The sequence below is a fragment of the Eptatretus burgeri genome, chromosome 9, assembly GCF_056783735.1.
Source record: "Eptatretus burgeri isolate ZD-2024b chromosome 9, Ebu_testis_v1, whole genome shotgun sequence".
Lineage (NCBI taxonomy): Eukaryota > Metazoa > Chordata > Myxini > Myxiniformes > Myxinidae > Eptatretus > Eptatretus burgeri.
This window is the reverse complement of record NC_140969.1, coordinates 37,631,001-37,657,514: the sequence shown is the minus strand read 5'-3', so window position 1 is coordinate 37,657,514 and position 26,514 is coordinate 37,631,001. Positions and strand designations below refer to the sequence as shown.

The following is a 26,514-nucleotide window of genomic DNA, read 5'->3' as shown; positions in this document are numbered from 1 at the left end:
GGTCACCGTCGATTCCTCTGTCACGACCCTCGCCGAACACGCCCCCCGAATTATTTTTTTACCCGCCTCCACCGCGGGCCTGTCAGCCGTTGCACCCCCTTCCAGCTCGTTTGCTCCCACACGTGGAGTCGCCATTCCCAGCTCCCTGGTCACGGCCTTCATGCCCGCCTGCAGGCATCGGCCCATGTTCTGCATCTCACCCCGTAGTTCTTTCATTTCTTTTTTCATTTGCTGTGTATTCGCATCCATCGTCGTTTTCACTTCATTTGTATTTGTATCCATTTTTTCGATCATTTTCGCATTCATCTTTTCGTTCATTTTTTATTTTTAAATAGCTCCCGCTCGCCTTGAGACGCCATCTTGCTTCTCTTAAAGGGTTAATTTGAATCGCTCGTAATTTGGAGGGAATCGGGGGTCGCTTCTCTCACCCCTGGACCGATTCCCGTGAATTTCGCTGGAGACAGGAGAGCCTGTTTTCCTGTTCTCCGATACCAGTGCCGCGAGGAGGGCGATGGATTTGTATCCCACTCCTGACACCAGTGTTGCGGATTTCGCGCCCGCCGGCGTGCTGACGGCCACGTAACTCGAATCGCGGCACGTCGCCCACCGGACGGACAATCCAGTCGTGACCCTCTCGGACTAACGCCGGGAACCAGTCACGGGTTGACCTTTCGGTCTCACCGCGATCGAGCCAATCAGCCCCCGCGTGGGATAGGGTTGCTCGCCAAATTCGACCTACCTAAGTACCCACGCGGAGGGTAGACCGGGCGATCGCACCTCGCCGCAGGTCGACTTCGGACACGGGCCACTTAAGCGACCCGTTCCGTACTATCAGAATAACCGAGCGGTATTATCGTCGACCTCGACGGTTCGATTAATTATCGGGCGTATTCAGCCCACTACCAACCCTTTACGTGAAGCAAGATGGGGATTCAATAGAGGAAAAGACGAAGCGAAGCGGGAAACAGTTCAACACAAAGCACATTTATTCGCGGCACACGGGAACACACATATACAATTCCACCAAATGCACACAGAATAGACACAATGTAATTTACACAAAAAGCAAATGTAAAAGCGAAAACACAATGCAGAGCTAATACCGACTACTGAGCACACGGCAACACTTATACAATTCTACTTCACAGACGGCGCCGACAACACATACCCAAAACCAAGGAAAAGAATACCCTCAAGGATGAGGCGGGCCTGAGGCCGAGACCGGGTCGCGCCTACCCGTCTGGTGATGAGACGCGGAGCGGCGATGGCGCCTCAACTCCGCGGGCCTCGCGGACAGTGTCTGGTAGGGGGTGGGAAAGGGGCCCCCTTGGTCGCACTATCTCAGCGCGGGGGGAAACAGGAGGGGGTTGCTGATGCTCGGGGTATAGAGGATTTTTATTATCCCGCGACGAGCGTCTCCACCTCGGCCAGGTCGCGCTGTCGGCCTCCCTGGGGTGCAGCTCCCGACGCGAGCACCCCCTCGTCTGGTGTCGCTGCCTTTCCACAGCTCCGTCCCCTCCGTTCCGACTCCAACGCACACGACGACCAGCTCCTTCTTGCCAACTCCACCGCCCGCGAAGTCTTGACTCTCTGTTTCCGACTCTCCTACTCTCCGCCTCTCGACTTCCCTACTCTCCGCCTCTGGACTCTACTGGACTGACGAACACGGTCCTTTTATCAGCCCCGTAGCTTCGCCCTCTCATCTTTGACCCCCTCCCTTCGACCTTTCACCTCGCTCCCCATTGGCCCGAGAAAAAGTGGGCGTGAAGGCTTTTTGATCCATAAATTTGCATATATCGATCGCCCTGGGGGCGGGGCCAATTCGCCCCTCGCTCACCGATTGGACGGCAAAAAGTGGGCGTGTGTCGTTTTTGATCCGTTTTTGAAGCACAAAATCCGTGATTTTGTACACGCTGTTCGGCGCGCGCCCTGCACGAGTCCAACACCGGTACCCACAGCGGGGCAAGAACGGTGGCGATGCGACGGTTGCGAGGTGTGACGGGAAGGTCGTGGCGGTTGTGGTGAAGCGGCGTTGTGGTTGGTGGTTGATGTTGTGGTTGTGGTGGTAATCATGGCGGTTGGTCCAAAATAAAGATAGCAAAAGAAAAACGGCTATCCTGAAGAGTCGCAGCACGCATAAATGACATGTATTCCCACTAGACAACGGGTTTGGGCCTAACTAACTACACATGTACTTACCGAGATACCTCACCTAAGGGACCTGAATGGTGGTTTGCGAATTTGGTAACCACAACAGTATGTTTGGCAGCCAAGTGTTCGTAAATCAGGGACTGTCTGTACACCTTTGTACAAAGTTTGATAAAGATCGGTAATGAAAATCTGATACCTTCAGCTAAATGTCACATGGTGTTTGACCTTTGACCCAAAAATCAAATCAGTTAATCTTTGAATCACAGTACATAGCTGTACCAAGTTTGGCCAAAATCTCTTCAGTGGTTCATAAGTTATCACGGGAACAAAATTGATCACAGACAGATGTACGGACAACCCAGAAACATAATGCCTGAGGTATAAAAATAGCTGTGTGATAGCGTGTGATATGAAGTGTGATATGCAATGAAATACCTGTGGCGGAAAAAGCTTTGCTGCACTGTCTGCATCTGCAATGCGTTTGTCCAATGTTCCATCCATCCGTGCAGCATCACTTGCTCGCCCGCCGCCTCCTGCACGCCCATGGTCAATTTCGTAGTGAACAAACTTGCAGGTGTCCATGTGGAAGCAGGTGTTAAGGAAGGAACAATCCCCTAAGGATTCCTCTGTGTGCTTATTGATGATACGGCGGAAATGCAGGCGGCAGCATGGACGTCTATCGTCCCTTGCTGCTACACACTCCTGTTTGGTGCCGTATTCACAGAACTCCTGCACCTGGAATGGAAAAGGTAGGCACCAAGTGAGAACTACAGCAGCACTTGTGAATCATGAGGTCTTGCTAACTCTTACCCATAGAGCGCTGCATCTAGATCACTTTCTTGCTTTGCGGTTAAATTGCTGGAATGGTGGAGTGCACGGACCTGTGCGCCGCCTCGGGAACGGAACTTCTCCAAAGTCGACTGTTCTTTAGCAGTGCTGGCTGAGAGGAGCTGCAGGATTTCTGTGTTCACCTTCTTGCTCTCTCGCTCCTTGGTAGATTGCTGAGACAATAGTGTGGCTATCTCGTCATCTACCTGTCACGGACCACAAACACCATCTAATATTGCCTCTGTTCCAAATTACATCATATTAAGCCCCTACTATCTTTAATCAAGCCTAGAAATCCACTGGAATACCGTGTTGCCTGTAACGGGTGCCATCAAACACAATAGTGTTATTTATTGTTTGAAATGGCCTGCAGAAAGTAGTTGCTTCTGGGTGACATATTTGATGAAGCAAAACAATGATGAGATAATTCATATAAAACCTGAAAATGTGAGAATTAAGGAATGCAGTCTCGTTGTGTACCTTACCTCTGCTGTAGCAGTCCCCTGCAAAGGCTTCTTCACCACCTTTGCAGGTAAATCTCTCTGTCCTCCAGCATCTCCAGCCTCTACCTTCCTCTTACTTCCTGTTTCCCCAACACCCACTACTGAATTTGGCCTCGACCCCAACGCTGGAGTTGTTGTATCCACCGCCCTGATAACTTTTGTCGATGCTGGACTATGGGGTAAACCCAGCAATGCACCGAGCGTCGAGTGCTCAGCATCCGTGACAGACAAGCAGGGTCGACCATCAGGCAATGTGTCATGGCGGACAGCAATCAATTCCTGAGCAGCAAACTTTTCGAGCAAACCTTCAACAGCGCTCATTGGCACAAAATGACCAGGCTTGGAGATGGGGGAAAAAAAGAAAGAAAAATAACGAAAATCAGAAAAAGCCCAAACATCAGAGAATGACCAAATACAATGATGATTTAGCCCTACACACCACGAGCATAATCTGCTGCCTTGGGGGATATAGTACCATGCATCTTTTGAGATAATGGAGAAATATTGTATTGCAAGACATTAAAAAAATTGTACACCAACAAATACTGCATACATACATCCTGACAGTGATACCTGTGAGAGGGCATGGCAAATGGTGCTGGAATCCACAGGTAAGGGTAGCACCACATCAGAGAGGTAATTCAGAAGATGTCGCTCCAGTCCAGGGTCGACACTCGTTGCACTATCTGAGGCTTTCTTGGAACCTGCTTGGCCAGGACTATGTGCGGCAGCTGGACCCGGACTGTCACTTCGGCAAGATGCTCCATCATCAGACAGTCTGACGTCTGTCCCAGCTACTGTCGACAAATAGAAAAGGAGCCGCTAAGGTACCCATGTAAATCGAAGATTGAAATCATCAAGAAGGCTTGGTTTTGAATAAAGCGGCTTTACTGATTTGTTGGTTGCTCATCATTTAAAATCGATTTATTCATTTAAAATTCATATTCCTTCTGTGCTTTAGCCATAATGAGAGGGAATGAGAAAGGGCATGAACAGAAGTATTTATTTATTTAATTATTTATTCATTTTTTTTATACAAAGTCGAGGCGAGTGGAAAATCTGGATCTGAATGTTAAAAAGTACAAATACAATGCAGCTCATAATACAGTATAGTTTTTTTCCTTTTTACTGTAAAAATTAATAAACAATGGTCTGTTATCAAAATAATTATCAATCAATCAATATAATTTTGTGTACAGGAAAGTGCTTCAAAATCCCAAAGCCTAATCATGGATAAGAGTGATTATATCTAGTTAAACAATGTACATGTTTACCTGGTGGAGCGATTCACTGATGTGAGCCCCCAGTAAATTTGAGAGTGATTAGGACATTTGTATTCATACGTTCGCCAGTAATACGAGCATACGCTGGTGCAAAATCCCAAGCATTTATCCGGCAAATTTCAAACGCAATGACATCCTTTCCTTTACATTCACAACCCGGTATTTTAAATCAAATCCTCATCGGATACACGTTTTTTTTTTGAGAAAACTTGACTTGTGCTTCCGGCTTACCTCGACTTGAGGGGGTGTCAAATATTTGGAAATTAGTGCAAAACTTGTGAAGAACACGGATGTCTCAACTGCCTTTGCAAGCTCGCTAGTGATCGAGTTGAGGTGATTAGCTAGTGATTCGCAGAGCACATCCTACTCAGCGTTGGTCACGGGGTGACGTTAGGGAAAAGAAGGTATTTATGGGCGAGTCAAATACAACGCACTCGATTGTGAGGAAAAGACGAGGTGATTTAGATTATATCCCAACAACACTGCGGAAATCCTTGTAGTTTGTGTGTGGCTGACTTAGTATACAATGTGTGTGGTCGCAATGTACACGTTGGCTAAAAATCTGAAATAAGCAAATACGCGTTGATCTTACAGTGTATCTTTTAACTGCATTTTTAATATCAGTATTGCAAAGTCTTTGCAAGGTGAGGATTTTCCCACACCAATGTAGTGAAGTACAATTCCTAAAAATGAAATTTAAGGACCCAGGTCTAAGTGTGCAGAAAGTCTGGCAGGGTATGCACACGTGCTTCTAAGTTGTCCAGCCTGGGTTTGAATCCCGACCCAGTTATAAATTGTCATCCTGGTGTTTCACAAGCATAGCGATTCATCAATGAGTGTGCCGTCCCTCAGATGAACGTTAAACGGGTGTCCCGTCTGCCAGCATTACTTGGTGGATGTGAAAGATTTCACGGTGTTCTTTGCGAAGAGGAGTCGACGAGCCATCGCCAACACTATGGCCAATCAACAAATTCCTGCCCTAACTACTTAGTCGAATGTCGGACCTGGCCAGCCGATTCATGAAAGATTGGACCAAACCTCCCCCTGGCCAAACCCACAAGAAAGCAGGAATAATTGTGGCCATGAATAAAAGAAGAGGAAGAAGAAGAAGACAAAAAAAGTTTATGTATGCCAAAATTATCACAGTAAATGTAAGACTGATGCCTTAATTTAAATACGACTTCAGTTTGTAAAATAAAGTTTCAAGCATTTCATTAAGTTATCTCTGTTGTACAAATAATTGGCGTTTCAAAAGTCTTGCCACTATTTGGATTGTGTCTCTATTGGCATTATTAATTGTACTGTAATTGTAATATATTTTTCAGATTATGTTCTTGGAAGTTGGGAAATTGTCTCCGCCAAGTTTCATTAGTCTGGAGTAAATATGTCGTACACAGCAATGGTAGAATGGTACCTCGAGACAAAGTCTAAGATCAAGCCTCAGCAACTTTATCACAAACATTTCAAAGTGGGGGACCCACCCAGCAAGAACTGTATTCTTCACAATGTCAAAAGTAGTTCCAGAAATAAAGCACTGCTCGCAATCTCAAGAAATCAGAGAGAAAGGAGAATGGGCGTTCATAAGAAAACATTGACGTGGTGAGACAATCTGTCATTCAGTGTCCAAGGCGATCCTCTTGCCGGCATTCACAAGAGCTTGGCCTTTTGCACACAACTGTGTTTCCGATCCTGAGGAAAGGCATGAAACTGCATCCATACAAAGTGTAAATCAAACACTTTCACTGAAACTGACAAATCAGTCAGTGGTTCAATTAATTGATTGAGGCAGAAGACAAATGGATTGACCAGTACAGGTGTGGTATTCTGATGAGGCCTACTTCCACCTCAATGGTGTAGTGAACAGCCAAAACGGCTGCTTCTGGGGGAGTGAGTGCCCTGATGAACATCGTCTTCCATCTCACATTTGACTACTGAGGAGTGTGTAAGATCAATCTCATGTCTGACATACAAGAGGATGACACAGAACTTCTCTGTCAGAGCGAACGCTTCACTGGTATGAAATGGAGGTCACATCGAACAAGGAGTGCCAAAAATCCGTTTTTTCATCGTAAATGAAAGTGCTACAAAAAAAAAAATATCCAAAGTCTCTGCTTTACGACGGGTGATTGTTAATTTGAATCTTGTATACCTTTTTCAAAATAAAGCATCGAAATAGTACAAAGACTTTTGAAACATGAGGGATGTCCAAAGGTGGACAGAGGTTATGTTTTCACCCCTATTTGTCTGTCTGTAAACAGGATATGTCAAAACAATATGAACAGATTTGGACAAAACTTGATGGACAGGTTGGGTGTGTGAAAAGGACTAATTGATGACATTTTAGTGAAGATCCGCACAGTATAATTCTTAAAATGATTCTTTTCTTCACCATTGAGAGATGGGGCCAAAAACGATATATACAGTCGTGGCCAAAAAGATTGGCACCCTTGCACTTTTCTCAAAATAACTCAATTATTGACACTCTAGACTTAATATTTGGAAGCACAACCTTTGGACAAACTAACTTCAGTCAAGCACTTCCTAAAGCCATGAATGAGCTTCCTGCACCTCTCTACTGGCAGTTTGGCCCACTCTTCTTGTGCAAACTGCTCCATTCTCCCAGATTTGAAGGGTGCCTTCTCCCAACTGCTGTTTTCAGATCTCCCCACAGGTGTTCAATGGTATTTAGATCTGGACTCATTGCTGGTTTCGATGCAAATTTCTCCAAAATTAACATTATGGGTTTAAGGGTGATAAAAAAAATTAAAATTAAAAATGTTGCCAAATAAACTTGATTGATAATTAACTTGAAAACGTAAATGTTTTTGGTACTCAAATAAAACATGATCATGACATAAATGTGCTTGAACATGTATCTATTTTAATAATATATTTGCATTTTAAATGACATTGTATCTCTTTTTCTGTATTGGAAGATATCAATCTGCCCAGTAAAATGCACCTTGTTCCCCAAAACAGATTGGCCTTCCAAATATTCCTTAATCTTTATTCAGTATCAGAGAATCACCTATTATTTTATTTAACTTATTAAGGGATTCTTAAATATAAATAACTATATACTAGTGCCTGAAAGTCTGGCTGGAAACAAGAGTCCAGCTTAAATGGAATGTGTGTGAAAATAATGACCAGAACTCCCATCAACCTTCAGGTCATAAATATTCCTTAGCCCATTGAAATTAAGCTGACCTCCAAATGGCTACTGCCACAAAGCTGTGTGATTATTTCTCCTGAACCCCAAAACGTCAGCTGTGGTGTCAGCATGTCTGGAGGATGAACAGACATAGTCTCACTGAATACTATATAAGAATTCATTGTTTCCATGCACTGGAGGATCAGAGGAAGACCGTGTGGCTCATTGAACTCTTCCGAATGCTCCATATCGATATGTTCATGTTTGTTTGCATATGTTTTATTTTAATAAATGACTCAAATGTCCAGAAGGAATTGAGAATTATTCGACACTGGCCACTACAGAACAGTCCAGTGTTTTGTCTTGAACCATTTCTGGGTGATTTTTGAAGTGCATTTGGGTTATTGTCCTGCTGCAAAACCCATGACCTTTGACGGAGACCCAGCTTTCTGACACTGGGTTGAACATTGCGCTCCAAAATGCCTTGGTAATCTCCTCGATTTCATGATGCCATACACACATTCAAGGCACCCAGTACCAGAGGCAGCACAGCAACCCCAAAATATCACTGAGCCTCCTCCATGTTTGACTGTGGGGAAGGTGTTATTTTCTTTGAAGGCTTCATTTTGTGTTCTGTGAACATAGAGATGATGTGCTTTCCCAAAAAGCTCAAATTTGATCTTATCTGTCCACAGGACATTCATTCAGAAGGATTTTGGCTTGTTCAGGTTAGTTTTGGCAAACTCCAGTCGGGCTTTCTAATTTCTCTCTCTCTCTCTCTCAGCAGTGGGGTCCTCCTGGGTCTCCTACAATTGAACTCCCTTTCATTGAGTTAGCAATGGATGGTGTGAGTTGAAACTGTCGTACCTTGTGTCTGAAGGTCAACTTGGCAGTTTATCGAGGTGTTTGTCCACCATTCGAACAATCCTTCGCTGCAATCTTCGATCAAGTTTTCTTTTGCGGCCACGTCCAGGAAGGTTGGCTACAGTGCCATAGGCCTTAAACTTCCTGATAACATTGCGTATTGTGGATACAGGATTATCAAGGTCTCTGGAGATGGACTTGTTGCCTTGTGATTATCCATGCTTGGCTACAATCTTGTGTCTGACCTCCTCAGACAATTCTCTGGTTTTCTTTCTTTTCTCCATGCTCATTGCAGTACAGTACACACAGTGACACAAAACAGTAGAATGACACCTTTTCTCCATTCAAACTGGGTGAAGGAGTGATTTTTAAGTAAAGGAGAATCACCTGCTTGAAATCTAATAATTTCTAACAACTTCTAAAAGGTGCCAATAATATTGCCAGGTCCATTTTAGGATTCCTGTGTGGAATAAGCTAAGATTGTCATTTTTTCATCTATTTTTGTTTTGTTCCACTGCAAACCAAAGTAATGCATATGTGGATACCAAAATATATTTTAATTTCAACAATTTTCTGGAAGGGATGGTGCATTGTTTGAAAAAATGAGCAAGGGTGCCAATATTTTTGGCCACGACAGTATATAGCATGGTATCTCAAAACTTTATGGAAGGATTGGGACGAAACTTGGTGGAAGAGTTCAAGAGGTGACGAGAACAAGCAAATTCGATTTTGGTTAGGGTCCAGATGCAGATCCAGTCAATCAGTGGGATACAAAATGTAACCTGTTCAGCCTGGCGGAGGTATACGCTCCATCGAATGCTGTTCTAGTCTTAACATAATGGAGCTAATGCACATACGGTTGCACATACGGTTACACATATATACACACACACACACACACACACACACACACACACACACACACACACACCTTTTTCATTATCTTGCCAAAACGAAGTTTTTGTAAGATATGTTAGTCAGCTTGTATGTTTTTTTTTTGTCGTTTGTCTGTAATCACGTATAAAAAATTCTGCAGAGCACAGTTATCATTGGAAATTTTTGTAACCGCATATCAGAGGCCTATAGAGGTCCCTTTCAGTGCACAACATTTTGAAGGTCAAGGTCAAGGTCACTTTGTCGCAAATCAGGGGAGTCAATGAAACCCTTATTTTTTGAGTAATTTTGATCGGATCGTCTTCAAACTTCATGGGAATATAGTTCATGGTCTGGCGCTCAGCTGATTAATTTTTGGTGGCGATTGGCCTTGACCTTCATATATATATATATATATTTTTTGGTCTGTAATCACATATAAATCACTCTGCAGAGCACAGTTATCATTGGAAATTTTTGTAACTCCGCATATCAGAGGCCTATAGAGGTCCCTTTCAGCGCATAAAATTTTGAAGGTCAAGGTCAAAGGTCAAGGTCACTTTGTCGCAAATCAGGGGAGTCGACGAAACCCTTATTTTTTTAGTAATTTTGATCGGATCGTCTTCAAACTTCATGGGAATATAGTTCATGGTCTGGCGCTCAGCTGATTAATTTTTGGTGTCGATTGGCCTTGACCTTCATGGTTAGCGCGTGAGGTCAAACATATTTGACCCCAAGGTCAAATTTTCAAGTTTTAGGAACCATATCGTGTAGTACCTCAAATTGAACACCTCGATGAGTGCTTTCTAGATATGTCAAGATTGAGACATTATGACGTCATTTGGTGACGTTATGAGGCAAAAGCATATTTTTCATGGTTACTCTGTAGAACGATTCTCATCGGAATCTCTCGTAGGCAGATATTCCTCGAGGAGTCGCTCCTGGTGGATAGCAGCTCTGTTCACCTCAGTGTGACCTTAAAGAAGTCACACGTGGTCACCTTTTGGCAAGATACGGGTCACCCTGCGGGTGACATTGGTTTATTTATTTATTGAGCAAAATGAACCAACATTCAATTTCTTTGTCAGAAAAGGTATGTGAACCATGAGATTAATCAGCTCCATGAAGGGGGTAATTACAGTCAGGTGTTTCAATCAATGGGATGACAATCATGAGTGAGTTTGGGTGGTCTGCCGTGTATGAAAAAACATTAACTTTGTTCGTCACCGTCAGAGTCTGGTCTTCACTGCACAGGTTTGTGGAAGCGTGTCATGCCCCGATCAAAATAAATTTCTGAGGACCTCAGAAAAAGAGTTGTCGATGCTTATCTGTCTGGAAAGGGTTACAAAACCATTTCTAAAGGTGTTGGGCTCTACCAATCCACTGTCAGGCAGATAGTGTACAAATGGAGAAAATTCAACACCATTGTTACTCTTTACAGGAGCAGTCCTCCAATGAAAATCACTCCAAGAGCAAGGTGTATAATTAATCCAGGTCACAAAAAACCCCAGGGTAATGTCAAAGGATCTGCAGACCTCTCTTGCATTGGCTGTCAGTGTTCACAAGTCCACCATCAGGAAAACACTGAACAAGAATGGTGTGCATGGGAGGGTAGCAAGGAGGAAAGAACTGCAATCAGTGAAGAAAATTGCCGCCCGTCTCAAGTTTGTCAAAGACCACCTGGATGATCCAGAAGGCTATTGGAAGAACGTTTGTGGTTCTAAAGGGTTCACAAACCTTTTCTCACCACTGTATCCGAATAGGAACGTGTATTTAATGACGTTGGCCTGGAGAAAAGGACAAACTGTGCTGTGTGCATCGAGTTAAGCACAGTGTGGGGAAAGCACTTCCCCGAGAATCACGAGCCCCATGTTATTTAGGTTCATAACCCTCTCAAGGATGACACCATGGAGTGTTAAATGGGACTAGGATGGATGTGATGATTCTGTATGAAGATGGGGGAATGTGCTTTAACAACTGCAAAGGATACTCTGCTAATATTGCATTAAATGTATGAAACTATGGTTGCAATGTACACATTAGGGAAGGGGGCTGGAGGATCAGATATTTCATTGAGTACAAATAACAATGACAGGGTATCGAGGTCACATCAGAACAGGAGATCCTTACCCAGCGTTAAACCCAACGCTCCCGTGTCTTTCCGTCGTCGCTGTAGTCGTTCCCGAAGGCTATCGAGCTGCTTCTTATGTGCCTGGATACTACTCCACGTATCAGACATTGTGCCAAATCTGCCTGAACTCCTCCAGCAATATCACAAGTATGTGACTTCTACTTTGTCTTTTCCTTCCCAGCTGGGAAACTTGATGTCACTACAAAACAAAAATAAAAACAAATATATAAATATTTCCCAATAATTTCTTGATGCACCGGAAAACAAAAAGTCATCCCAATTATTCAATGAGAATCTTAGGGTGATACACGTTGGTCAGCATGACAGTACGGCAACCACAAAAGCGAGTGTTTGATGGGGATTTGTCACGGCAATGAATGCGATACCTCCAATCCAAGTGGACCAGACATGGCACTCATAACACAAAGAAACAAGTGAATAAGATAAATCCATGACACGTGTTTCAAATTAAACAACACGGCTGCCAAACAATGTGACCTATCAATTAGAAAATAACAAAAGGCACCAGGTCACCACTTGCTTCATATGTGTAACAAATGTTGTAAATATATCTTGAGGGGATTTGTAGATCAGCTCCGGAAACGAAATGTGACAGACGGACGGACGGAACCCATTTCTATATCCCCCACCAACTTCATTGGTTGGCGGGGGATAACTATGGTACGTTCCTTGTGGACGGAGAAACAGGGACTGCTAAGGTGGTTCAGCAGTAACTTGCTTGAAGAGATGAGGCCATTTTCTTGCTCTCTATCGAGTGCAGCCTGTGGCTGCTGGTTGCATCATTGGTTGGGACGCAGCTATGCCGCTGATGCAGTGTCCCCCTTACCAGTACACTGGTACTCATTTTGCTGACCTCGGAAGGATGACAGGCTGAGTCAACCTCCTGGTGTATTTTAATTCAGCAGCCAACGGGGCTTGAACTCAGGACCCAAGGATCCCAAGCCGCCACCCTAACCACTAAGCCAACACCAGGATGAGGCCATTACCACTGGTATTCATTTCAAACTCAGTCCTCCAGGTTTCGCAACATCACCACTGCATGCATCAGCGAGTTCCCAGGGCTACAGAGCTGTTTCGAGGGTGGTCAAGGTTCTATAGCCCGAAACGGCAAAGGTGGTGGTCGTATAGCAGCTGAGCTGCCGGGGTCGCCATCATTTCTTGAGGCGCGACTGTGTCGCTGATGCAGTGCCCCTCTACCAGTACACACACTGGAACCGGTACTCATTTCGCCGACCTCGGAAGGATGACAGTCTGAGTCAACCCCCTGGTGTATCAATTCAGCGGCAGACTGGGCTTTAACTCAGGATCCTAGGATCCCAAGCCGCCACCCTAACCACTGAGCCAACACCAAGCTGTGCGGAAAAGGTCATCGAGATCCCTTCACTCGTCCCACGGGTCGGTGCACAGATAGCTCATTTACCTCATTGAGCCATTCATCATGGGTTCGATTTCAGACTACAAACTGTCTGGTTCTACAGGTATGGCGTTGCATCACACAAACTGAGCGCAGTCACCTCGGACGCATGTTAAGCCGGGTGTCCCGCCTGCTAGCCGTCGGTCGTCTTTTCCTGAAGAAGAAGCGAGTTATCTCCGGCACCCTGAACAAATTACAAAAAAAAATTTTTTTTGTCAAAATAAGTAAATAAATCACCTTCAGTCGAACGTCAGGTCTGTGCAACCGGTTCGTGAAAGACTCGGACCGAAAGCTTTGCCCCGCCGACTCCGACTCCACAGCACAAGGTGCCAATAATAATGGACATCACTGAGGTAAACACACAGAGAGAGGATCGAAATCCTGTCACGAATCGCTTCGTCCGGCTTTGGGACGTACTCACCCAGGTCTCCCTTCGACCGAACACATTTCCCGTGAAACATCAAATCAAAAGACTCTAAGTCCAACGACGACCACAAACGTCATGCTCCCTGCCTGCAACGAGGTATTTGACCACGAGTCCCACCAATATCCTTCGAGGTCAAAGGTTACATTAAAAAAATAATAATAATAATAAACAACAATCAAGTATTATTTTACCAAATGCGCCGTCTATCGACGATAAATCGGTGAATATGTACGATGCTTGGTACGTACACTGAATGCATTCAATATCAGGGCAGTTTGTGCTAAAAAAAAAATAAAAAATAAACTAGGCCTTCCGCTCTCGTGTTTGGTTGATTGTAGTTTAGGTTTTGAAGTTAATGTTTGTATCTGCTCTCTACTCTCCGCACCACTGTTTTTAATAAACTATTATTCCATGGCACCGAGTGATAATAATTCTACAAATAATAAAAAAAAGAGTGGGAGAAATTTAACACCGAGCTGGACAACACACCAAAATTACGTCACAGGTTTTTTTTTTATTTTTATTTTATTTTTTTTTATTTTTTTTGCTGGAAGAGCGACGCTCGTGGAATAGCAAGGTTAAATATTGACGGTGTGGGGGAGGGCAGAGGGTTAACAATTGGACACAACCATTCAAGGTAGACATCTCTCTGGCTGTTATTGGAGAATTACCTCAGCGCCGTCGAGTCTGGCATTTCACTCAAGCCGACTGGCAGTTTTTCTCCAAGCAGCCATCAAACTTCTCGACTGGTTTTCCATCGACACTTTCTCCAAAGTCAACTCATCCTGGGAATTCCTTGAAAGAAAGTTGCTCAGATTTATCCCCTCTCGTCTTCAGTTGTGCGACCCTTCCTCCCACCCTTGGTTTACTGAAGCTTGTGGCGAGGCAGTTGGCCTGAAAAAATCTTGCCTTTGCCTCATGGAAAGCAAACCCAACTGAGGGCAATCTCAGTTCCTTCCATAAAGCTCAGAACAAGTGTGTATCTACCTTCAGGAGAGCCAGAAAACAACATCTTTCTAATCTCAAGTCTGAACTTTCAAACCTCTCTCCCTCCTCAAAATCCTGGTGGCATCGAATCAGTCTGTTTCTGGTGTATGTTCCCCCTCCATCCCTCCCTTACCTCAAGTGGCCACACTACTGATACCGCACGTGAAAAGGCTGAATGCCTAAACTCGGTGTTTACATCGAAATCTTATGTCCGAAACCCATCGCTTTCTGTACCCACCTTACCCAGTCACACCCAACTGTCCCTGGACTCTGTGTCCTTTCCTTCTGACAAGGTGGAGAGCTTGCTGTGAAACCTCGACTCAGATTCTGCAACCGGTCCAGATGGCATCAGCCCACGTGTCCTAAAAACCTGCTCTTCTGCTCTTTCTCACCCTCTCTCTCTGTTCTATTCACCCTCTCATTTGCTCAAGGTCATCTGCCATCTGCTTGGAAATCAGTAAACATCACCGTTCTGCATAAAAAAGTTGCAAAAACAGATCCCTGCAACTACAGACCAATCAGCCTTCCCCCAATCATCAACATGGTTATGGAATCCATCATCGTTTCAGATATTAAATCCTTCCTCTTGTCCAATGGCTTGATTTCCGATCATCAATTTGGTTTCAGACCAGGTCACTCTACCCTGGATATGCTGCTTCTGCTCTCGCAACAATGGATGGAGGTCCTCAATACCAGACAGGAAATCCGAGCCGTATCCCTTGACGTATCACGTGCTTTTGACACGGTCTAGCACCCTGCCCGGCTCACCAAACTCTCTTCCTATGGTATCCAAGGCCATCTCCACTCATGGCTCACAGACTTCCTCTCCTGTCGCAGCCAACGTGTGGACTTAAATGGAGTTCTCTCATCCCCTCTTCCTGTCCAGGCTGGAGTTCCTCAGCCAGGACAGCATTCTGGGTCCTGTTATTTTTCTGGTTTTCATCAATGATCTCTCTGACTCTGGAAAATCCTCTTTATCTCTTCGCTGATGACTCCACTCTCTGCCGTACCGTCTGTCATCCCTCAGACCGGCAAGCAGCAGCTTGTTCGCTCTCTGCTGATCTGGATAAAATCACAAACTGGTCCAACACGTGGAGCATGTCTTTCAATCCGGACAAATCTCACACTCTCACTATGTCTCGCCGAAAGGACTGTTTAGAACCCCCCCACCCCCCATCCACTTTTTCAACAATCCTCTGGAAGAAGTCCTTTCATTCAAGCTTCTGGGTCTCACTATCTGGCATGACTTTTCCTAGAAAAGCCACATATCAAACCTCGCCTCCAAAGCCAGTTGCCAAATGGGAATCCTCCTTCGTGCAAAGTCCTTCCTCAGCCCACCTGAGCTCCTGACCACTTACAAAGCTTTTGTCTGCAGCCTGATGGAGTACTGCTCTCGCCTCTGGGCTGGTGCTCCTGCCTCTCACCTTTCTCGGCTTCACGCTGTGGAAACCAAGGCATTTAGGATAATTGGTGTCTCCCGCGGTGAGGCTGAGTCTGTGGGCCTCTCACTCTCTCACAGGCAGGTCAATGGTCTTTCTGTCTTCTACCGTCTCCTCTTCAGTCTCGCCCCCTCCCCCCCTGTTCTGTCTGCAATATGTCCCCCCCCCCTTATTTCCGCAGGGTGCTCAAGGTCTGCCAGCAACCCCCTTCTGGTAAAACTACCAAAATCACGAATCACTGCTCACCTTCACTCTTTCATTCCTATTTTTTCCCACCTTTGGAATAAACTCCCCCACTCTCTTCAATCCCATTCTTCCCTTCAGGTCTTCAAAACAGCTGTTCACCAACACCTCTTATCTTCCCCTTTCCAAATTCTCGATCTTTTCTACCCCCGTTAATCCACCCCAAACCAATCTCCTTCAAATTCCCTGCCTTCATTCCTGAAAGTTCCCTGTCATGTAATCTTCCAATGTAAGATGGAAGCAAGAATAAGATGGGTTTATTATTCGATGATTCATCATGACGATAACCAAGATGAGCATACACAACCGACTCAACCCAACCTCAATATCCTGCTGCCCATATAGGCCTTCTGCTCCCATGACCAGAAGTAAACAGCAAACTTCGTAATATCCAAAGACAGGGGGAGGAAGCGGGAGGGAAAAAGAAAAAGAGGAGGCAGGGACAGAGAGGGAGAGGAAGAGAGGGAGAGAGGGAGAGGGGGAGAGGGACAGAGGGAGAGAGGGAGAGGAAGAGGGATAGGAAGAGAGAGAAGTCCCCAAGGACCCAAAAATACCATGAAGACCAAAAAGACCGCAGAGATCCAAAAGTCCCCAAGGACCCATAAGATGCTGTGGATGCAAATTTTTCCAAAATTAGGATAATGGGTTTCAGGGTGATAAAATTTTGCCAATTAAACTTGATTGACATTTACTTGAAAGAAGTTAATGTTTTTAGCATATAGCACAATGTATTGTTATAACCCTCCTTTAATGGGAAACTAGCATAACCTGCGCTCTGCGCGACATGTTGGGGTGGGTGTGTTTGAGAAAGGAACTGATGCAGAGTATCAGTAGTAATTTTACTTTAATGCAGTAAGTGGAATACGGTTTCACTGTTTCAGAACCATTTTATTTACTTTTTTTGTACCATGCACCTCATATGGTCTTTGAGATAATGTAAGCCGAATATCACGTTACTCGAGCGCAGAACAAAGTCGAAGATAGCGCGACACGAAACCACAAACTCGGAAATAATATATAGGATGTATTCGAATACAACATGTATTTTACATCTATGTACTCAAACATGTATTTTATTTAGCTAAGGGATTCTCATTTTAACAATTATGTTGGCGTCTGAAAGTCTGGCTGGAGGCTCCAATCTGGCTTCAATGGAATGTATGTTTAGGTAATGTGCAGATATATCTTCGCACTCTTATCAACTTCAGATTGTAAACCGTTCCCCAACCCTTTGAATTCAAGCTGACCTCCTGACCTCCAGATAACCACTACCAAGGGGCCATGTGTGATCAATTCCAGCACCAAAATGGCTGCAGTCTTGGCATCATTCTGTCTCGAGGATGACCAGACATTGTCTCATGATCTTACCCCCCTTACCCCTGCATATATGTTGCACATAAGAACTAGAAAAAATTCATGTATGGCAGAATCAGAGGGAGAGCATGTTGATTGAATCTCTTTTGGTTCTTCATGTGCATATGTGTGTCTTTTCATAAATGACTCAAATGTACAAGAGGAATTGTGAATTCTTCGACAATGCCAAAGACCCAAAAGACCCTGAAAATAAAATAAGTCCCCGAGGACCACAAAAACCCCTAAGACCCTTCCTTGCCCTTAGACCTGAACACCATTTAGACCCCCTACACCCTTCAGACAGATTAGACAGGTTAGACCTTTGACCATTTGGACCACTTGGACCTTTTTATATTACAAATAAATTTCAAATAAAATGCAATATCACCAATATTACAAATACATTTGTACAAAAGAAATATTTGTATTTTGATTGGTGTAAATCATGACAACACAGCAAATCTGTGATGTCAATCTCTGCATCAACGTGTGGAAAGGCGAGTGCAGCGAGCCGATCTATACTGGTGTACCACAAGCCAAATTTAATAATATCGATGGATTTAATCCATATCAAAATAACAAAACATATAAAACATTAAGCATTTTAGTACTTTAAAAATTGCAGAAACAAGAAAAAAAAACATAAAAAAGAGTAAAAACAAAGAGGGATGAAATCTCCAAAAAAAAAAACAACCAAACAAGGGAGGAATGACACCACATTATGATGCCACAATAAGACACCACAATCCTCTTATGGATTACCATCATGACATATTTTGACATTTTACTTTTGTTGTGGGATTGTGATGGATGAAGAAGAAGAAAAACAATGAAGATTGACACCACATTATTATGCCACAATATGACACCACAATCCTCTTATGGATTACCATCATGATATCTTTTTACATTGTTCCATCACAATTCCACAACAAAAGTAAAATGTCAAAAGATGTCATGATGGTAATCCATAAGAGGATTGTGGTGGCTAATCGTGGAATCATAATGTGGTTATTGCTACCTTGTTTTGTTGTTTTTTGAAACTTAATCCCTCTATGTTTTTTACATTAAAAAAAAAAAAATTCTTCTATATACACACAACTCATCATTTTTTTAAGCATGTCTTTTTCTATTGTATATAGGTATCTCATTTGTACAACTCCTTAGTGAATGTAAGCCATGTGTTTCCAAAAGCACAGAATCCAAATTCTTAAGGCTGATGCTTTCAGTAATATTTTTCATATTTTCTATCTACACTAATAAATATCAGTGTGCGTCAATCAGTCCGTCAGTCTGTCCATCAGTCTCCTCCATAACTCAAAAACCATGAAACCAAGCAGCCCCAAACTTAGCATGCTTACTAAGGGAACTCCAAGGTAGTGCATGATTTAAAATTGAGTGTTTGGGTTAATTTAAACACCCCTTTTGAAGATAAATTACGGCCTTATTTCATTATCCTTTATCAAGGCACATCCTCGGTCACTTCACTCTCCATCGTGAAGTCTTAATATGCCATTGGTTTATTGGTTCTAGCCTGCTCAACAATGCTTTGACATGGAACAGGCTGCAATAGTTTCTCAGCCATAAAGCGCTCAAATTTTTTTCACTTTCCTCATTCATATCATCGAATGTCTCATCCACATACCTTCGAATCGCTGTGCACATCACTTTTGTAAGTGCTATAGTTTTCAAATTAGGAGCTTGGAGCGATTTTATTAATTATATGATGTGATTTTCCACAATCTACTTTCACAGACTAATGAAAGTATGTCATCGAAATATAATTTAAGTTTGAAGCATCGGATTATGTGAATGAAATAACTGTCGAAATCTGAAAATGTTAAGAAATTGGTGATGTTTTTGGTTTTTGTAGGTATGTTCAATCACCAATCAGCTTGCTATTGCTTGCTAAGCCAGCCGTTCCTTATCAACCATTTCATTGGAGTGCTTGCTTGAGTGCTTCAGCCACTTGGCGAATGTCCTGCAGTGGATGGGCTCAGGGCATTACGCACGCAGTTCGTGTCCCGATCGGGAGGTATTATCGACAGTTTTCTGCAAGGTCGAGGTACAAAAACAGCACACACGGACGTGGTACAAATGGGTACATTTGGGTTTATAAAGAGACTCTCTGTGGGTGTTTATGCATGCCTGCATGCTTGGTTACGTGTGTGCGTGGGATTCGTGGACCGAACTCGCACCTGGACCCATGATGCGTTGCCCTGTGGTACTTGGCGCCACAGCAGAGGTGATGTGGCCATCTCACAAAACATGTGCTGTGGCACGCGTGGAGAGCATACATGCTGCGATGCCGAAGCCATACGGGACGTGCCGCACAGTGTGGGTGTGGGTAAAGTTGAGTGTGCTGGTGTGCAAGTGAAAGGATGAGTATATCGCCAGTGAGAGTGCACAGTTAGCATGGACCATGAGGAGGTTGGAGGAATGCATATGTCGGATGGGGGGAGGGGAGGGGAGGGGCTGTTAAGGACTGAAAGGTTTCGTTTTGAATTAAAATCGGCTTCCCCAGAGTGTAGCATGTACGAATCCGAATCAGAGTGAACTGACCAGAGGAGGGCAAAGGTCACTGCATGTGTGAGCATGCAGGCAGGCAGGTCTTTGTCAGCTAGATAGCATGGGTTTTAAATTCTCCTACCCAGTTTTATGTAGAACCTGGCAGTTAAAAAGAAAATGTTGCTGTTTCAGTGTGTTTTATCGTCCATCCCTTCCCCTCACATTGCCTTCCCTTCCCCTCACACTGCCTTCCATTCCCCTCCCCTCACACTGCCTTCCCTTCCCCTCCCTCACACCACTTTCCCTTCCCCTCATGGTGCCTTCCCTTCCCCTCAAACTGTCTTCCCTCCCCCTCCCCTCATGCTTACCTCCTCCTGAACCTCCTCCCCTCTCCACCCCTCCCCCATGGACATCTCTGGGCGGTCACCGGGTGCTGTATTAAAGTCCAGTTTTAACATACCCCATTTTGTTCAATCCTGTAATACCCCCCCCCCCATTTTCTCCACAAGTCCCACTTCCAAATGCAAGTCGAGAACCCTCCCCCTTTACCCCTCCCCTCAAGTCCCCCTACCAAACACAAGTCCAGAACCCCCTTCCCTCATGCACCTTCTCCCAAACTCTCTCCCCACTTCCCCCTTCCCCTCCCCTCTATCTCCCATCCTCCTCATAGATCAGTGTATACCGACATTTGGTGAGGCATTGCTCTCCCCACCCCTCCCCTCCTCGTTCTTCCCCCCTTCCTCACCCCCTCCTAGCTCCCCCATCCCTCCTCTCTCTTTCCCTCCCTCCTCTCTCTCCTCCTCCCTCATCTCTCTCCTTCAAATTACTGCTTTCTCTCTCTCCTATCTCTCCCTCCCTATTCTCCCCCTTTAATATTACTGTCAGCAAAGCGACGGGTTGGATTTGCGAGTGAAATATATGGCAATCAGGATGGCTGACAGGTATGCACACTCACCTCTAAGCTGTCTAGCCTGGGTTTGAACCCCAACCCAGCTATAAAATGTCATCCCAGTGTTTCACAGGTAAGGTGATCCATCAATGTGTGTGGCATCCCTGGGATGGACGTTCAACTGGGTGTACCGTCTGCCAGCATTATCTGGTGGATGTTAAAGATCTCACGGTGTCCTTTGCGATGAGTAGGTGAGCTATTGCCGGCATCCTGCACAAATTTCGAATTCCTGCCCTTGCTTCCTGCGTCAGAGTGGCGACCAGTCAAAGATCATAACCCGAGCCAAGAAACTGCTTGATCAGCAGATCCAACACTCTTCATTGAGCACGAGGAGGGGTGCCCGGCGTTGCTCGGTCACACATCCTGCCCCTTCCTCTTTCTCCTCCCATTCCTAACCCTCCCTCATCCCACCTCCCACCCCTGCTTCGTCCCACCCCACCCCCTTCCTCTGGACTCTCATCCACCCTTTCCCCTCCCTCCAGACTACCACCCACCCTTCTCCTGCCCCCCCCTGATTAGTGGAGGTCTCCAGCCTCCCCTGATTAGTGGAGGTCTCCTGCCTCTCCTGATTAGTGGAGGTTGGTTTTGGGGCTTCCCACTATCTGGGGATGTCTACAGTGCAAAAATGCAAGTTATCTCCACAGCTCACTTGTAATACCCTCTGCAACCACCACCGGGTGGTGCTACTTGATACTTGTACACATTTACAAAGAGAATTTTCGTCGACCTTCCCTCCCGAACCCCCACTCCAGATGAAACCAAGTAGCCCATGTTCACCATGAGGTCGAACTTGGTTCACCTGCAAAGTTTGGCGGCAATTGGCCCAGTAGTTTTGGCGTGATTGGTGTTACACACACACACACACACACACACACACACACACACACACACACACACACACACACACACACACACACACACACACACACACACACACACACACACACACACAGAAAATAACATTTATTAGATTGTACATGATCTGATCTTATCTGATCTATACGAGATTGAGGCTCATGGAAGAGCGAGATAACCGAGGGTAAAAAGCCAATGTACTAGCAATGGCTGGGGGCCATAGTTCGGCACAACGAGCAAGGACATGAGCCAACTGTGAGAAGAGTAAGAGAGGAGAGGAGACAACACTGTTAACTGCAAGTAAGGGGGGTTGGAATTGGAAGAGGATTAGTGGGGGTAAAAATGTTTGTGGATAGATCAGCATCGGATCTTGGATAATTCAAGTCAGCCTCGGTGGTCTAATGGTTAGAGCATCTGCTTTGAGTCTTATCTGGGAGGTTGGTGATTCAAACGACCCCATCCAAGTCACACGAAAAACTTTAAATATGGTACATGCTGCTTCCTTGCTTGATGCTCAGCATTTGGAAAAGATAGAGCATGGACAAACAACCATATGTTGGAAATACCAGCACAGACTTTTATATGGGCCTGAGGGCTTTCTTCCTTGTAAGGGAACATATATGGGCCTAAGGGCATATTTCAAGAGATTTGTATAACTGCTTGAAGCTCAAGATTCTGGATAGAAGGGAAGAGTTGGCTTGAACAGTCTGAAAAAGGCGATTCCACAAATGGGAGTCAAGAAAAGAGGAACAAAACCATGGAGGATTGCGGTAAGCCTGGATTTCTTAAATGGAGCCAGAATTGGAATTACTGGAAGAATGCATGTTTCCTGGAGTATATGTATATATATATATATATATATATATATATATATATATATATATATATATATATATATATATATATATATATATATATATATACTGGAAGACTTAAATAAAAAAAATGAAACAGAAACACCACCAACCTGTCTGCAATGTGAAAGCAAACCGATATTGTGCTTCTTTCTCAAACTCCTTGACACAAACTGGATCTCAAAAACCTTCAAGAGACTCAAGCCCCTGTGACTTGAACTTGGACTCGACTTGTTATGTACTGAAACGGCTGTGGACAAAATGTACAAAATCTGGTGCAAGCCCCATAAAACAGATGCTAAAGTACAGTAGTTGGGAAGTTAAATGAAAAGCGGATCAGTACACTAATTTCCTTTTCTGAATCAGGGCCATCTTGTGGCCGAAAGTCTTGGCTGATCGATTGGCCTCATGACAGGTCCACGGTTGGTTTGAACTCTAATGATGCAGTGTAATATATAATGGGAGCAGGGACCTGTGGAAATTCCACATCATGGAGAATGTGACCAAGTTGAGGACTTGAAGTCACCCCCTCACAAAGTGCCTGGTGTTGGCTTAATGGTTCGAGTGGTGAGCTTCGGATCCCAGGATCCTGAGTTCAAATCCCACTCAGCTGTTGAATTAATACCAGGTGGAGTTGACTCGGCCTGTCATCCTTCTGAGGTTGGCAAAATGAGTGCCAGCTTGCTGGTATCCTGTGTCGGAGTGGTGACCCGTCCAGGATTGTGTCCAATAGCCAAGGAGACTGCTTCGGCAGCACCAACACTCTATACAGAGTATGGTCCCAATCTCCTCCTCCTCCTCTTCCTCCTCACAAACCTGAAGTCCTCAACCTCCCTCCCCTTCCCAGCCCGAAGGCGTCAATCCCCAACCCAATCCAGGCCTTCACACCCCATCCCCACCCATCATAGTCGCCTGTCCAATTCACAATCCCGTGAGATACGCGGAAAAGATATGTGACCATGAGCAGCAGGTCATGGCCCATCACAACCATCACCATCTCCAGTCCAACTCACAATTCCGCGAGATATGTGGAAAACATACATGACAATAAATGACCCAAAACCAATTCTCTTCTTCCTGATGCATATGTATATACACATTGTTAAAAGTAAATAATGACATGGGTTTCAGCCCAGCTGGAGAGAATGCCGCATTGTTATAAGTTCACAGACCGTTGTCTCGATCGCTGAAGCCGAAATTCACAAGGCTCGTGATACATATCGGCTCAAAATCCTTTTAACTGTCGCTTTGGTAGTTTTACAATTAAGGGAAAACTTATAAGGAGGGACGACTTTGACAATATATGACAGCTCTGAGATGTCTTTGGCTTCGCATTGGAGTGAGCACCAATATGGCGGCTGTAAGATGAATAGACACAAAAAGACAGACAGAGAATATATTGCTACACAGGTTTCGGCACAAGCATGCCGGGGTGCACGAGGGGGTTTTCTCTCGGACCCACCACTCAATCTCTGACCCTGAAGCCGCAAGCCAGGGATAATTCAGCGGTCCTACAGGTTGCTCAGCAAATGTGAATGTCAGTTCAGGTAATTAAATATAACAGGGTCCTCGCTCCCAATTAGCTCACGTTACCTTACTCTCCTATATAATTCCTCCATCTGGGGTACCGCGCACTCAACATCCACCCCATTTATTTATTAAGTACAGTTGAGTGAACCGTGGGTGGATGTCGGCTATCCTACTGAAACAAGTTACTCGGGTACAACATCCCATCAATTAATACGTACACACTATGCCAGACCATTGAAGGAAAAGGACGGCCAGGCAGGTTTGAAAGCACAGTTTACCAAAGCAAGGCACGTATCTGCAATCTTGATGTCCAAAGCACGTATTCACAATTCACAATGTTCAAGCATGTACAGAATTCAAAGACACAAAGAAGAGCAATAGACCCTTAGCATGGAAAAAAAGCCCCTAAAATAGTCCTATCTTGGAACAGACAGGCGTGCCACACAATCATCCGGGAAAATGTAGATAGAAAGAGGGGGCGATAGAAAGAAGATCAAAGTGTGATTGTGGCCTCTCACTTGACCCACACAAACAGGTGGGCTTGTATTATTCCAAAGTGTAGGGAAAGGGAGAAGGGAAATGCGAGTGGTATGTTGGTGCGTCATGTTGGGAATGCCGGATGTACGTGGCCACTGTGCCCAAGGATTGCATGCTGCCATTCACCCTCGGAACCCCTTTGGCCTGCCTGGTGTCAGCGCCACTCGCCCAGATGGATCGGCAGGTTTGCCTGACAACCCGTGGTTCAGAAAACAGGAAGGAATGGCCTGCAGACAGGAACGGCTTTGCAGATAGGAAGGGCTTTGAAGACAGGAACGGCTTTGCAGCGTCTCTCCAGTTGTAGAAACAGCTTGGCTTTTATCCTGGTTCGGGCAGGCAGACTGCAGAGAGACGCTTGTTCGCTCGCTCAGCTTTTATCGAGCCTGGAGCGAGACGTGGCATCGGTCTTGGCAATGAACGTCGACCTTTCTATGTCATCTCCCCATTGGTCCAGTGGTATAACTTCCCCTCGTCCGTGTGCCCCAAGCCCTGCCCAAGAGCACAGCGTTAGTGTTTCTGACAGTAGCGTTGAACACTCGTTCGTATTTCTGACAGTCGGGCACTGTCTCGCCCCGTGATGGCACTGGCAGCGCACGTGTCTGCCTCAAATGGGTGTCAATGTGGGTGTGGCTGTGGTGGATGGAAAAACAGGATGAAAAAAAACATTCAAAGGTATTCAGATGGATTTAAACGAAGCGGAGCATTTCCAGAATGTACTGGATTTGAGAGGTTTGGGCGTGGGGAGGATGAGGGGTGTGGACGGACGGATGGATTGCAGGATTGAAAGATAAATTGAAGGGTGGATGGAAAGTCAGAAAAGTTGGAGCATTAGATGAAAGGTTGGGGAATTACATGAAGGGGAAAAAACCTAGCTCAACACACACACACACAACACATTTTCCTCCATCCACTGTACAAAGGGAAGGGACCTAAATAAGCACACATACTGACAAAGTAACAAACTCAGGGTTCCCCATGTGTTGGATGCAACTTCTCCCGGGGGTCCGTTTTTCACAACCGTAACAATAGATATGTACAGTATCCTTGCTATAATTCACGGACCCGTGTTTGTGTGTTTGTTTGTTTGTCACGCTACTCCTCTGACAGTTGTGGGCTGATTACATCCAGACTTGCTACATAGGATCAGCATGACCCCAATTGATGTTACGGGGTGTGTTATCTTTGCAGTTGGTCATAAGGGGACGGGGTATTTTTCCCACACAGTTGTCAGTTACCTATACACCGCCCAAATAAAGGTTATGCATCAGAAGAACGCATGTTTGGAACAAGATCTCCCGTAGACCGGGTACTCTGCTAGTAGATAATGATACCATAAATTCCCTTTCAAGAAACTTCAATACAAGAGGAGACCATTAAATCCCATTAAACCTGCACAACGGTTGCCAACCTCTGGTTGTTTGTCTGTGCTTTGTTCTTTTTCAATGCTGAGCATCAACCAAAGAAGCAGCACAGACCATTTTAAAAAATATATTTGGTAAGACTCGGCTGGGATTCAAACCACCAACCGCCCCAGACAGACTCAGAGCAGACCGTCATGACATGACCTCAACCTGATTAGGTTACGGCCATGATAAGCTGAAATTTGTTGCCAT

At 44.9% G+C, this 26,514-nt stretch overlaps 1 protein-coding gene across 7 annotated transcripts in view; it reads right to left on the bottom strand.

Annotated features, from left to right (window-relative positions):
• Positions 1–13,981, bottom strand: part of METTL3 (methyltransferase 3, N6-adenosine-methyltransferase complex catalytic subunit) — a 74,461-nt gene extending 60,480 nt beyond the window's left edge. For 2 of the 7 annotated variants that reach the window (XM_085894768.1, XM_085894775.1), the window contains exons 1-6: positions 13,641–13,796; positions 11,784–11,983; positions 4,056–4,279; positions 3,465–3,821; positions 3,033–3,185; positions 2,587–2,886 (exon numbers count right to left, since the gene is read on the bottom strand). In XM_085894768.1, coding sequence (XP_085750894.1) covers positions 2,587–2,886; positions 3,033–3,185; positions 3,465–3,821; positions 4,056–4,279; positions 11,784–11,892 — 1,143 coding nt within the window. In that variant the 5' untranslated portion in view covers positions 11,893–11,983; positions 13,641–13,796. Of the gene's footprint in view, positions 1–2,586; positions 2,887–3,032; positions 3,186–3,464; positions 3,822–4,055; positions 4,280–11,783; positions 11,984–13,456; positions 13,568–13,640; positions 13,797–13,837 lie in introns of those variants that run through there. The other 5 variants (XM_085894770.1, XM_085894772.1, XM_085894771.1 and 2 more) reach the window with 5 other exon arrangements.
• Positions 13,982–26,514: the final 12,533 nt, after the last annotated feature.